This window comes from Elaeis guineensis, chromosome 10 (genome assembly GCF_000442705.2).
Source record: "Elaeis guineensis isolate ETL-2024a chromosome 10, EG11, whole genome shotgun sequence".
Taxonomy (NCBI): domain Eukaryota; kingdom Viridiplantae; phylum Streptophyta; class Magnoliopsida; order Arecales; family Arecaceae; genus Elaeis; species Elaeis guineensis.
Genome location: NC_026002.2, coordinates 68733377 through 68748345, shown reverse-complemented (window position 1 = coordinate 68748345; position 14969 = coordinate 68733377). Strand labels below are relative to the sequence as shown.

Sequence of the window (14969 nt, the reverse complement as noted above, 5' to 3'; positions counted from 1 at the left end):
CTCAAATGGAGCCATGGTAATGATGAGAGGTAGGAGGATGGAGAACAACCTCTACAGGATGGAAGGATCTGTGGTGACTGGAGAATCTGATGCAGCAGCAGCAGTGCAGGATCAGCAGGGGACTCACTGATTGTGGCACTACCGCCTAGGCCACATGGGAGATTGTGGGATGAAGGAGTTGAGCAAGCATGGTCTGATTTCAGATCTGGATGGAGGTATTTCAGAGGTATGTGAGCCATGCCAGATGAAAAAGCAGAGGAGAGTGTAGTTTGCCAGCAGTTCAGCCTGCAATGCAGCCCCACCGGAACTAGTTCACACTGATGTGTGGGGATCGGCTCTGATTTCAGTCAGAAATGGGGTAAGATACTTGTTGACCTTTATAGATGATTTCTCAAGGAAGGTATAGGTCTACTTCATGAAGAAAAAATTAGAAGTCTTCACCAAATTCAAGATATGGAAAGCTGAGGTGGAGAAGGAGATAGGTCAGAACTTGAAGTGTCTGCGGTCCGACAATGGCGGGGAGTACACTAGTATGGAGTTTCAAATTTTTTGTAAGAAGTGTGGTATCAAAAAGCACTTCTTGGTGAGAGAGACTTCTCAGTAAAATGGGGTGGCCGAGAGGATGAACAAAACCCTTATGGAAAAGGCACAGTGCATAAGGCTATAGGTAGGGCTTCCTAAGATATTCTAGGTTGATACAGTGGATGCAGCCTGTTATTTGGTGAATCGGTCATCTCACACTAAGTTAGATGGTGGTATTCTAGAGAAAAAATGATCTAGAAGGAAGATTGGACTGAGCCATCTAAGGGTGTTTGGGTTCATGGCATTTGTGCACATTGATGTTGGTGAGCGGAGCAAATTGAACGCCAGGTCACGGAAGATGGTGTTTTTGGGATATCCATGAGTTAAGGGATACCGGCTGTGGGATCTCTTAGAGAAGAAAGTTGTCATCAGTAGAGATATCACCTTTGATGAAAATTTAGTTCTCCAAAGACGAGATGGCATGGAGAAGCAGCAGGAGCAGTAGGAGGTCCAGTAGGGCAGTGCTGAATAACTAACATCCTATTCTATTTTGCCACTTGTAGGTACATCAAGAGGACTTGGTATTCAGGTGGAACACTCTCCAAAAGTGTTTCCACAGGTGGAGAGAGCTCAGATGGTTGAAAGAAGCCAGGAAGTTCAGCGGGAGCAAACTGGACCTAGGATGGATATCAGGGTTGCACTGCACAAGCCCAAAAGGAATGTCAGGCAACCATAACGATATGGCTTTGAAGAGACGGTGTCATATATCCTGGTGATAGTGAATGAGGACCCCTACACCTATGAAGAGGCTATGGAGAGCCAAAACAGAGAGAGGTGGGTCCAAGCAATGTTCGAGGAGATGCAGTCTTTCTACAAGAACGAGACATGACGATTGGTGCAGTTGCCACGAGGGATGAAACCCATTGGTTGCAAGTAGGTTTATCAATGCAAGGAGGGGCCTTCAGAGTAGGGAGGTATCGGTACAAGGTGAGGCTAGTGGCTAAGAGATACTCCCAAAAGAAAGGCATCGACTTTAATGAGATTTTCTCTTCCGTAGTCAGGTATAATTCCATCAGGGTGGCGCTGAGCATTGTTACAGCTCAGGGCTTGGAGCTGGAGCAGATGGATGTCAAGATGGCATTCCTCCATGGGCACCTGGAGGAGAGCATCTACATGGAGCAGCCACTTAGATTTTGAGAGCCAAAAGCAGAAGGGAAGGTCTGTTTATTACAAAAATTGCTATACGGACTGAAGCAGTTGTCGAGGTAATGGTATAAGTAGTTCGATTCTTATGTGAGGAGTATTGGGCTTTTCATGTGCGAATATGACTCTTGTGTTTATGTTAAATCTTTGAAGGATGGGTCTAGGGTATTTCTACTCTTGTATGTGAATGACATGCTTATAACATGCAAGAGTAGGAAGGTTGTGCAGAAACTGAAGGCAGCTTTGTCTCGAGAGTTTGAGATGAAGGATTTGGGACCTACGAGGAAGATCTTAGGCATGAAAATCTTCAAAGATCGAGCTAAGAGGATGCTACATTTATCTTAGGGAGGTTACATCAAGAAGGTCTTGGAGAGATTCGGGATGAAGGAAGCAAAACTGACAGAGCTGTCACTCATCAGGTACTTTAAACTCTCAAAGATGATGTCGCCACAGACTGAGGTGAAAGCTCAGGAGATGGAGAGAGTGCCATATGCCTCTGATGTGGGAAGCCTTATGTATGTCATGGTATATTGTAGATCGGATATCGTCCACGCAATGAGCCAGATCAGCAGGTTCATGGTGCAGCCTGGCTGGGAGCACTGGCGAGCATTGAAGGAGATCTTCAGGTACTTGACAGGTACTGTTAGAGTCAACATCTACTACGGACAGCGAGGAGGTGCTGAGAGACTCTCCAATACATCTAAGGAGGCTCGAGGGCTGATAGGAGGGTTCGTGGATGTGGATTTTGGTGGAGACATGGACACTCGACGGTCGATGACAAATTTTGTATTTAGCCTATTTGGAGGTCCCGTTTCATAGAGATCATGCTTGCAGCCCATCACGACCTTATCTACAACTGAGGTGGAGTATATTGGTATTACGGAGGCAGCAAAGGAAGCCCTATGGCTGAAGGGTTTGGCGTTAGAGATGGGCCTCACACAGGAGGCCGTCAGGGTGCACTGCAACAGTCAGAGTGCACTGTTACTTGCACATAACTCTATCTACTATGCTAGGATGAAGCACATTGATATCAAGTATCATCGGATTAGAGAGCTTGTGGAAGAAAGAGAGGTAGAGTTGCTAAAGATCTACACTAAGGAGAATCCAGTGGATGCATTGATGAAGGTACTTCTACGGGACAACTTTCGAAAATGTATGACACTGATGTACTTGATGAACAGGATGGAGTTAGTTGAGACCTTGGGGTACTAAGGTGGAGATTGTTGGGCCTTATGTGGCACTCACAAAGCTTAAAGGACCAAGACTAAGGCTAAGGTCCAAAGCCCATGAAGTGGTCATGGGGTTTCTAGAGCTAGTTTGGGCCCTAGGACGAAAGGCTGTTAGCCTTTTGGGTCTTGAGGTCTAGAGATTTTGGGCCTTGAGAAGTTAACTTATATTTCAATTAGGATTGAATCTAAAATTATGAGATTGGGTCAAGTCATGGGTGTATATGGGCTTGGGTGAGCACAATCTTGTATTGAGTTAGCCAAGAGAGTTTTTGGGTTGGATCACGTTGATTCGGTATATAAACATACAATATATTTGGACTCAATGAATTGAAAAGAATACAAAATTATTTTCTCTCTAACTTTTTCTCTCTTCCTTCTTCTCTCTTTCTGGTCTTTCCACGTCCTAGAACCAAAAAACCTAGGGTTTCTTGGCCGCCACCTCAAAAAAGAAAGAAAGGAGGTGCTAGAAACCAGCGCCCCCCCTTTGTGCACAACCCTGTTTTGAGTGCCCCCTCTTGGCCGCGCAAGAAGAGTTTCAGGTCCTATCATTTTGTTTTTGGAGGCTTCATCAAGAGTGCTTCCAGGTCTCAAAAGATAGATTTCATATCTAGTGGAGAAAGGGTTCAAATCACAGAAAGAAATCCTGCTAACAGGATTTACAAGGCTGCTGAAATTCTGAAGGTTTTTTTTTTGCTTGGTTGTTGGCCTTCAAGGACCTTCATGACCTGATCCTTACTATTTTTTGACATCCACAACCTAGGAAAGCTACTCTAATAGTGCCCACACCAAAACTCGTGCCTTCCTCTACGTGAATCTCTGCACTGCCCATTGCCTTTGATTTGGCCATTGATCCATGGGGAGATTGCCGCCGTGTGATCTTGGCTAGTTTGATCCAACCATCGAATCCGATTGGTGGGTCAACTCGATCTGAACCCCCTTGAATTGATTTCTTTTCAAGTCAGCTCAATCAGAGATCCAACCTAGGGACCCAAGTTGACTCGACCCCAACCTTCCCCACACCTCCTATCATCTCCAGCTCGGGCAACCAGTGCCAGACAGCAAGAAGCCATGGCCCCATGCGTGGCCCACCATCCGCTCCAACATCCTCTCCTCCAACTCAAACCACATTCTCCGAGCAGAGGCCGGCCATCAAGCTCCTCTCCTCCCCACCCATCGGGCACTCCATCGTGAAATGGATCTGATCGCACCAAAGGCAGATGCCGCTGAGGTTTTCATAGACGAACCTCTACCATTGGGACCCCTCTAGTCTATTGATCAGCATCCCTGGCCTCAACAATGGGGAGAGATCGAGCTGAACACAAGTCTGGGGGAACCCCAACTATCTCCACTTCACCATGCAGTCATCCACTGTCATTGTTCACTGGCCAAGCTTAGAATACTTCAAATCACAGCCTCCCATCAGAGCTCCATCGGGAGTTGCTGCAGCAGAACCCAAACCAAGGCAGGAGCGCTCTCTCCCCTGGGTAGAACCATGGCCGCCATGGCTCCCCCACCAACGCTTGGCCGGTGACCACCCAAGGTCGGTCGAGCACTGTGTCCCTCTCCCTGACGTCCGTGAACCGAAATATAAGGTACCCCTCCTCCAGATAGTAGCTCGTCACCTCCCCCTTAAGGCCAATACAGCCGAAATTCTCGGATCACCGCCTCCACCGCCACTTTTCGATCGAGACTTCGTGCCACCACCGCTATGGCTGCCCACCCCTTTGCATCTACCCTAACCTCCTCCTCTAAAAGCTCCACCACCTCCGGGAACCACCAAACGAGCTCCTCTACCTCCTTCAGCATCGATTCCAGGGAGACCCAAATGGTGCACCCTTGCACTAGCCATTTCCACCTCGAAGCCAGCCGATCCCCCCTCCCCCAACAATGCTCCCAGGCGTTGCTCAGGCCTACTCGCCATCACCTTCGGTGCCGCCGACTGCTACATCCAGGCTAATCGCCAACAATCACATGCAACAAGTTCTACACACAAATCTTAAAACACCAACAGACAAACACAATGGTCACTGTTCAAATCCTCCCGTGCTTTTTCTTCTCTTTTCTTCTCTCTTTGGTTTTCAAAATACCTCTAAAGCTCATAATTTTTACCACACCAGCCATTATCCTGTATTATAGAGCAGCCCTGCACTTTGAAATAATTACATGCACCAGGAATGATCGTAACCGGCTACTGGCAACTGTAGGTAGAGAATTTTGAACATTCTTTTTGAATCCAACAATTAGTTTTTTTTGAAAGAAAATAAATATTTCTATCTTTTGGAGCATCGTAGTAAAAGTCATCGATCAAATCAGTACAATGCTTGCCTCTTGGAAAAAAAAGGCAATTCCTCTCTTAAAAGGGGAAATTCATACTAATTAATTCTGTTTGGAGCTCATGCCCCTCTTAATACATATCTATCTTTAAATTTCCTAAATGAATGCTCCATGACAAGATACAAAGAGCATTTTATTGCAAAGGATTTGACAAGGTGAGTGGTTTTAACTATCTTGTGAAGTTAGAGGTAGTATATAAATCCAGAGCGCAAAATGGCTTAGGGATAAATAATTTAGAGTAAATGAATTTAGCTCTTCTGGCTAAGTGGGCTTGGAAGTTTACCATCAATATCGACTCGTCTTGGATCAAGCATGTCAAAGATGCTTACTACCATAGAGGAAACTTTGGATTCAAAGTAAGGTAATGCTTTAATCATTTCTCTCCGATTTTAAAGGGTATTAACAAAAGTGTGAGTGCTGTTGATACTTAGCAGGATTTTTGTTTTCTCCTATTCTATTCTCCTCTCTATTTTATTGCTTATATTTTGCTTTTCTTCTCCTCTCTTTGTACATATTTGATCAATAAAAATGCAGTGGTTTTTCCAAGCCTTTTTTATCCACAAAAATAAAAAAGAACTTGAATAAAAATATCACTTACATATTTTGTCTTTCCCTAGTTGACGAGAGCGAGAAAGTAAGCAATAAAAGAACAAAAAGAATCATGATTGATCTTGGCCGAGATCGAAGATCGTATCCATTCATTTTGCGGAACTTTCAATGTGACAGCATGTGACAAAACTTGAAAGTTGGAACCAACTGGGTGGTTTCAATTAAGTGTACGATATGCTTCTGAATCGAATCAAATTGCAGAATCAGTGATATATAGATGAACGGATTTGATGTCACATGAGAGCTCTAAAATCTCTGGCTAAATGGCTTCTCGGATGTTCAGTTTTCTTTGAATGATGATCATTGTTTATCTCAAAGTATGTTATTTTATTTTTTAATATTAAAATAATTAGTGTTATATGACTGTTATAGCAATATTATAACAAAATAAAAGGGCAGTCCATGTGACAGAAAGATATTATTTTCTAATCATATCATCTTTTTTAAGAATATTTCGATATAAAAATTTATTTTTTAAGAAAATAATATTTAATAAAAAATATAAATAAAAATAAAGGATATTATTACGTTGTAGTACATGATACAATTTAATGGTCATTGTTTTCCTATTATAACATATAAGAGAGATGGAGGGAGAATGAAGCAATAAGGATGCTAGTCTATCATAACATGACGTTTTCCTATGATCCAACAGCCAAAGTTTCAGCCCCATTTGCATCTCTATCTGTGAAAATAGGGCTGAAACCACATCCGATAATATCCAGCTTTATCAGTTCATATCAGATCTGTCATGATTTTTTATATCTTGTTGGATCCGCAAGACAGCTGCAAATTTTGCAGAAGACGGATCCAGATCTTAAAATTTTACGACTACAAATTTTGTATAACACGGTCCTAAACTTGTGAATTTTTCGGATGCAAATCTAGATACCCGTAAAAAACCAAGGTCTTCAACATCACTGACCCACCAACCGATATGATCGAATTACGTAAGCTTCCACGAATGGGAAATTTACATCCGTTCCTATGGAGTCAGGGTTGATACGGGTGGAAAATTCAGAAAAAAGGTTAGATATTCAGATACAAATTTTTGTCCAATAAGAGATACCAGTCCACAAGACTCACAAAACAGTGAAGGTTCCACGAACCTTCTCATTACCAATGAAAAGCTAGCCACGCATGAGAAAAGTCTTCTGTCTGTCGACTAGAAAGACAAAGTCTTGGTGTGATGTCTTAATCAGTCACTGCCAATCTAGCATTGTAGCACTCAGTTATCAACATTGAGTGGCATACATTAATCCAGATTCCTGTCAGACAATGGCAGCTGGTGTCTATCTGCTGGCAACTTCTTAGTTTCAAAGATTTGGATGTCATAGATCCTGTAAAACTCTCAACTCAACATCACTAACATTGTAGACTGATAGTATCTTTCTGGAAACAATTGTTTCAGGTACAGGTACATCACAGATCATTAAGACCGAAAACTCCAGGATCAAAGTTCCACCCACTCAACCAGAAATGCCTATTTTTGCAGCCTAAAAACTCGACTTGCGATACAAGTTCCTGCCTGTCAAGAAGCTGGCATCCCTCGTACTCTTTAATCAGCCATTATTTAGATTTATTGACAGAAATCCATTTTCCAATGTTTCAAGTTAGCAGAGTTGGTCAGCTCGGAGCCATCAACACCATCCTGGGCTAAAAAGTACCCGGTCTACATCCCATTTTTCAGTCAAAATTTCTGCTGCCGTCCTCATCTTTCATTTCTTTTTTTAAGTTTTCCCAACTTTTCTAGTAGTTGAAGTCAAGTAATGAAACCACCTGCCACTACGTGGTTATTCGTCAGATAAATTGATTTTATGTTAATGCTTATTGCAAATGTCAATAAGGTAATATATGATAAAAAGTGGCCAACAGGAAGGTACAAGCCACCATCGACCATCATCAGTCCAAGAAGTAAAGTTTCTTGTACAGACCTCTGAGACATAACAGAAAGATCCGACAGCCATAAAATTCTTCCATATAAGACTGTTTGGATGTCATATATGGAAAGTAGTTCAATAAGATCCAAACCATTTGCCTCAACTGCATATCTATGTGAACATGGTTCCTCCTATTCCAAAAGCCGAAATCTGATTCTTCCACAACTTTATTGGTTAGGTGTTGCATATCTTAGGCTCCTTGTTGCGTAAACCCTTAGATGGCATGTATCAGGTCAGCACCTGGACTAAATCAACGGAGCCCTTGGCAAATCATATGCATCCCCGTTTGTCGCCCTGTAGTCAAATAAGACAAAGCTAGAGTCTTCTCCTCTTTGGTCTATCATTATTGTAGCTGGCATCATGCCGTCTTCTCGCCTCTTCATGATATCTATAGTTATCTTCTGGTTCTTCAATGCCTCTCAGTCTGCTAAATGCATTTCCCAGCCGGTTTCTAATATGCCTATCAAAATTCCCCAAGCTGCCTCTTTCAGGAACTTGTTCATTAGCTTCACGACAATGCCTAAAAGCTCGAGGATCCCTCTCATCATGAAAATCAAAATTCATGCTATCATCATCACGAACACTGAAATGGCGCCTCATAGAACGAACAGGTTCATGCCTCTCTTGATACTTTCTTCTATCAGTAGAATAGTCATCATCTCTTGCAGGTTCATGAAATTGTCTGCGGAGCAATGGTGAACAAAGTTCTTCATCTGCATTTTCACAAGATTCAATCAATTCTAACCTTCGAAAATTCCTCGAAGGATGCGTAGCATACCTTTGATAATCATGCTCTCTTGAAGGACCAAAATCTACCATATCACCAGGCAACCGTGCAACATAAGATGGGGAACCGTGCCTTCTGACCGTCGCATCTTCCATAAAATAAGCGTGCTGATGAGGTGGCCTCATTCCACCAAGCCGGACAACTGGTGGAGACCTGCAGTGGATTAGCTCTCGACGTCCATCCAAGACATCAGATGATCTTCTGGGTGGGGACCACTGATGCAGAGAACGCATATCAGACATTGGAGAAATTTCTGAGAACATGTGAGATATATGTTTTAAGCCTCCTTGCCGAATAGGTGATAGGCTCCTCCTTAGTCTACGGTTGACAGTGCCATCTGCTCGTTCATATGGCGAACAAGGGTGCAAGAGCAAAGGAGGCTCCACCATGTCATCCATGTCATTAGGCAAGTTCCTCAATAGTTTTTCTTCATGAGCCAGTAATTCAAAATCAGCAGCATCTCGACCAATGCACCTCCTAGGGCTGATATCCCTCATAGGATGAAGATGATGGATCATTTGACTGCCAACTGGTTCTCGTCCCTTTTCTCCAGGAGAACGCCTTTTATAAGGCATACGAGAGAAGGTCTGAAATTCACCACTGATGGGCTTCCTTGCAATCCTACCAGCATTTCCAGTAGACCCACTGGACACAACTTCAGATACATATTTAGGTCGCAGAAATCGATAACCACTTGAACGATTAGCTTGTTCCAATAAAAGCCCAGGCTCAGAATTTCTATCATCATGTGATGATCTTAACTCATTGCGATCTCTACTCCTAATGTGTTTGTAATTTGATCCACGTTTAGCAACAAACTGCTCATAGTTCTTCTCGCTTTCAAATTTCCTGGACCTGTCACTGCAGTTTACTTCTCTGAAACAAAAGAAAAGTCAATAGTCAGATACCTGATCATCGGTATTTATTATAACAACATTGAAGCTGAGCTTCTGATGTATGAAATATCACCTACTCCCCCAGTAATGTGATTTATCTTGCCTCCATAATTTACCAATGGAATCTTCCCTCACATGTAGTGATGATAATGGCTTGTCAGCCAAAGATTTTGGTTTTCCAGATGCTAATCCATCTCGAGCAGACTTCAGATCAATAATGCGCCCATGGTTACTGCCAACATGTTTTATTCTATCACCGTTTTTATCTGACTCTGTTTTGGACAAAACAGAAGCTTTAGCTCGCAGAAAGTCAGATCCTCTAGAAATCTTCTCCGGATGTCTGACAATCTCACCTCGACTACCTTCTTTAATTGTTCCCACAAGAAGAGAACCACTATTTGGCAATTTTGCTTCAGGGTCCTTGTTTCTCTTTGATTGATCCCAACAATTATTAGACATGGTTTTAATGAGCTTCTTTTCAGCAGATCCAGAAATTACACCTCCAACAGCTGCAAATTGATGAGCATTTGTTGCTTTATGGATGCCATGATCATTCCTGTCATTACATAGACCAACATCACCCTCTTCAGTGCCTTGAACATTATTTAACTTGTCCAACTTCTCTGTTCTTTTTTCCTGTACATCTACGCTTGAAGGCATCACAATGGAAACATCAAGATGATGAATTGGATCAGCATTGCTTGCATCATTTACCTGTTGCTCTTTTCCTTCCTCACAGGAATCTTCAATTCCACAATGCAATGCCATGTCCATCACTTCACCATCTTCATAATCATCAATTTGGCCACTCTGCTTATAAACAATATTCACAGTACCAATGTCATGACAAGAACTATCTGACTTGTATTTATTGTCATGTGACTCTTCTTTGATCTCAGCAGATACATCAATCTTCGCCTCCTGGACCTCATCTAGCTTGCTATTTCCATGCAAGCCTACATGAAGTTCATCTGCTAAAGAAGATTCAGAGGAATGATAACGAACACCGTCTGGGCAGCCTGTTTGGGCAAGAACCTCGACAGTACCACTTGACTTGGTTTCAGCTGTCTCCCATGCTTTCTTTCCAGATTTTATTTCCTCAGCCTCAGAAATGTGGGCTTCTGAAAACATATTCGAACATTTGTTGACAATTCCACTTGCATTTTGGGGATGGCTGGTACTAATGGCGATCTCTCCACCACTGCATGGTATATAATTATGGGGGTTAAAAGTTTGAACAGAATGTTTTGTAGCCCCACCAACATTCTCTTTCACGTTCACAGGAATGCATCCAGGAGGCAGCTCTGACCCATCATGCTTAGTGTTCAAAACCGGAGACTGAGACATCAAACTCAAGGCCTTGTTAAAACATTCACTTTCATACTGGGGCATGGCTGTACCCCCAAGGTTCTGTTGAGCTTGATTCTCAAGTGGCTCTGATTTTACAGCTGCTTTGCATGCTGATTTTAGATCACCATAACCTGTTGCTTTCATTGCTTCTCCTAAATATTCGCATAGTTCAGTTTTTGCATCTTTACAACCAGCTGCTTTCACATAACTTGTTTCGACTTTCCGGGCATCCAAATGACTACTTTCATCACATGGTTCAGCTTTTACAGCTCCACAAGTAGCCAACTTTGAATTGCAGGCTGGGGGAATAGGTTTCACCAATGAACTTGGATAAGGCATTTCTGTAATAGAGTTAAGTCTAACAGAAGGACAAGCAGCACCCAAAGTAGTGCAATACTCAGAATTGATTACTGATTTACATTGTGAATTTAGGCAAACCGCAGAGTCGTGAAGCTCATTTATAGGCAAGGATAAGTTGGATGACATTAGGTTTTCGGCATTTAAATTTTGACTGTTTCCAAGTGTCTCATCAGTCCCATTGGATTCTCTAGAAAATGTTGATACAAGACCGGCCTCATACGCACCAGTTTCATGGTTTGGGTCATTCAAGGAGCCTTCCCATGCATCCATTGTAGTATTCAAATCCCAGTTTGACCTATTTGAGTATGGAAATGCAGAGTCAACTTTCGCTTCAGCACGGCTACATCTGCTTTGATGACGTTGCTGTTTCTCAGCTGAAGAATGATCACAACAGAAATCTAGTTTCTGTAGCTTCAACAAACTCCTTTCACTAGTTTGCACATCATTGGACGGTGCAAATGGCCCTTTAAGTGTCATTTGAAATTCTGTATTACCTATAACTTTGTGAATTGCAGACTTATCAAATGGAACAAACACCCCTCCACTACTTTCACTTAAAGGAAGATCAAGCGGTTCCTTCAGTGCTGATAGTTGTAGTGTGCTTCCAGCAACTTGGTCTTCAACACATGTTCCCTTATCAGAACTAGGAGTCATATTTAGCTCCTCTTCGTGATGAGATAAAGCAGAAAGAACTTCTTGATTTGGAACTAAGTTTGTGTCGCTTATAGATTCAGAGGAAGAACCCTTGATGGTAAAGTCGGTCCCTGAAGCTGGCAGTCCATCAGTTTCTGAAACAGCAGGCTTTGTCTCCAAGCAATGAAGATTCTTTTGTGGTGTACCACAATCACCATCTTGCGAAGATGGTGTTTGAGGTGGAGGCGGTGGAGATTGAGCTAAAATCAAGGGCCTTTTCTTGATGGGTATACCTGAAATCAAATCACTATCCTGTCTGCCATGAAGATTGACACCAAGCTGCGAAATAAATGAAATTAAAAATCAAATAAGATAAACGAGACTCTTTTTTATGCTTTATTAATTAAAATCATTTAACATGTCCGGGAAAAAGAAAACCTTTTCATCATCAGAATTCTGCATTATTTAGGTAATAACTGAAGAAATGAAAATCTACTGCCCTGTGACTATATGATTTCTCTGTGCATGCAACACAACTCCAGCTCACATCTTAAGAAAACTCCTGCGGATAAGGCTTTGATAAGGAAACGAGTCCTTGATCATGCAAAACCCTTCAAATCTGCCAACATCAATGGAACAGTCAGAAACTGAAAGACAAATAGTTGTACACTAACAGCACATGACCTAAGACACACGGAAGATAGAGCAGATACAAGATTCCATTTAAGCTGATGTCGGTCTCCTTATTTTCAATCAACTCGACTCATTTAACCCAATGATACCGTTGATAAAGAATAAGAACATCTTAATGAATGAGGATAAGATGGGAAGAGATATAAATTAATTTTTATTAGTAATAACCCCCATTCTGTTCAGCAAGCCTCCCTTGCTTTTGATAACGATCATGGATGAGAAATTTTCTGCTATAGATATACTCTTTTTCTTCTTCTACATGATATCAGATACTGCATGGAAAAGACCAGTTTCACTTAAACATTGTAATTCTTGCCCTTCAACTTGTCTCCTACTCATTGACTTGCTTTGCAAAAGCAGGAATGCAAATCAGATGCAAAAGTCAAGCATCCAACGTTCTCAATAATATCATACTTCTGATTTGATTGCTGCATACATCTGAACAGAGATATGGTTCTAGCTAGAGCAGAATAGGCAGTCTATGAAGTGGAATCATGCACAATGTATTACCTAGCTGCAGTAATATTTCTGATACCAGACAGAGGTAGCCTACGAAAAATCAGCAATAAATTCCTAGCAAGGACTGGGAAGGAAGAACAGTGAATACGATCTTGACCAACAAACTCTGTTTCTTGCAGGACCAATTCGTCACTCGTGGATGTCATTAATTAGTCAGTCCATCATGAAGCAATTCTTAGCAAGCAACTGTGACTTGGATCATTTCAGGCATAACCCAAAAACCATTTACTGTCCAAACGAAAGCTTCTTACCGTCAACCCACTAGTTCTTGGTAACATGGAAGACCAATAATTCACCGGTTTGTCAGTACCCAATCACAAGCACACCACATAATCTCAAAGATGACAAAGATACACTCCGAACTGTCAAAAGCTTACAAGCACCAAGAAAAATTCTGCTGCTGATCATCGAGAGGTGTAGCTTTGTCCCGAAAACATGCAGCCCATAACAATAGCAAGATTCAAGAGTCCATCTTGTAGCCGAAGGTTTATATCAACAATCTGTTCACAATCATAGTGGACATTAAATTTATACATAGAAAAAGGAACTTTTAGACTTCCATCCCGCTAACAACCCACTTCAAGAACAAAAGTGGTCAAAATAACCAAAATGGTCATCGAAATCAATGGTTTCACCAATATTTTCGATGAAAACCCTTGCAGCCGTTAGAAACTTCTATGCAACCTGCCTTGCCGTCAAAAAGAGAACAACAATCTTAGGAAAAGCGTTATCGTCCCAAGAACTCTATGCAACCTCACCCCAAAATTACAAACCATGCAAGAAGGAGAGCATCAGACCAAGACTCACCTTCTCCGAGACGTGGCCGTTCACTCGTTTATTAACAGTAGAAATAATAGAGAACTTTCCTTATTTTTGTCTAGAAATGCATTCTTTCCATCCCAAACTCCACGAAGGCTTGAGTACTTTGATTCCAAAAGAAGAAGAAACATAGATCGCATAAACACGATCTCCTTACCAAATACATGCTAAAAAACGGAGAAAAAAATCATGGAAAAAAGAAAAAGAAGGAAAGCAAGAAAGAAAGGGAAAGATCCATGGAAAGATCCATGGAGCGAGAGAAAAATAGAAGCGAAGAGAGCGTCGAAAAGAGGGGCAGTTACCTGAATCGATCGTGCCGTGGAGGAGGAGGGAGAGAAGGGGAGAGAGAAGGAGGGGTGAGTTGCCGCGTTGTTTCTGGAAGTGCCCTAAAGAAGAATATTGAAATGGAAGACAAAAGAAAAAAATAAATAAATAAAAAGTTGAGTGCTGAACTTTCCCTCCCCACCTCCTACTTGCGTTTTGCTTTAGCCCACGAGCTCCGCGTTTTGTGATGATTTTCCAACGTCATTCCGGTCATTCTTTTACGGACGCGTGTCCACTGCAACCACCTGCACCCGTTCATCTACTGACGCGTGTCGTGCATGGAAAATAGAGACCACCGAACCACCACGCGGAAGTTCCCATCACCGGTCCGCGTTACGTTTTTTTTTTAAAAAAAAATTATAAAATCTATCTCGACTCGCGGTTGGAGTTGCTTTAACCGAAGGTGATCGAAACGTATTTTATTTTTCTTTTTTTTAGTATAAAAACGTATTTTACTTTAGTCAAGAATCCCATAGCATATTTTTGTAATTGGAGTACGCATAGCATTTTTCTTCTTATAGAAAAAGGAAGAGAACCATCGTCACCGCACATTTGGAAGAAATTATACACATCTAGACAAAGCAAACAAAAAATTTAAAAAAATCAAAGAAAAAAAATGATGGATGAAGAAAACAAATTTCTTGACAGCAACATAGTTTTTGGAAAGTGGCAAAGCCATGCTCGAGTGTGTACATCACGACATTGCAAAAATCTTGACTACGCCCCGAGTGTTCTCGTAGATGAGATTGTT

General features: G+C 41.9%; 1 protein-coding gene across 7 annotated transcripts; it reads right to left on the bottom strand.

Moving 5' to 3' along the window:
- Positions 1–7724: 7724 nt before the first annotated feature.
- On the bottom strand, positions 7725–14353 carry LOC105036128 (uncharacterized). Of its 7 annotated transcripts, none has more exons than XM_010911863.4 (4): positions 14197–14353; positions 12302–12482; positions 9594–12202; positions 7725–9500 (listed from the first exon to the last, which is right to left on the bottom strand). In XM_010911863.4, exons 2-4 carry the CDS (start codon positions 12323–12325, stop codon positions 8153–8155), a joined length of 3981 nt encoding a protein of 1326 aa, XP_010910165.1. In that variant the 5' UTR covers positions 12326–12482; positions 14197–14353; the 3' UTR covers positions 7725–8152. The 7 variants fall into 7 exon arrangements, with proteins under 7 accessions (XP_010910165.1, XP_073100447.1, XP_073100450.1 ...); XM_073244346.1 differs by having other exon boundaries at positions 12302–14061; positions 14197–14352; XM_073244349.1 differs by having other exon boundaries at positions 12302–13575; positions 14197–14352.
- Positions 14354–14969: the final 616 nt, after the last annotated feature.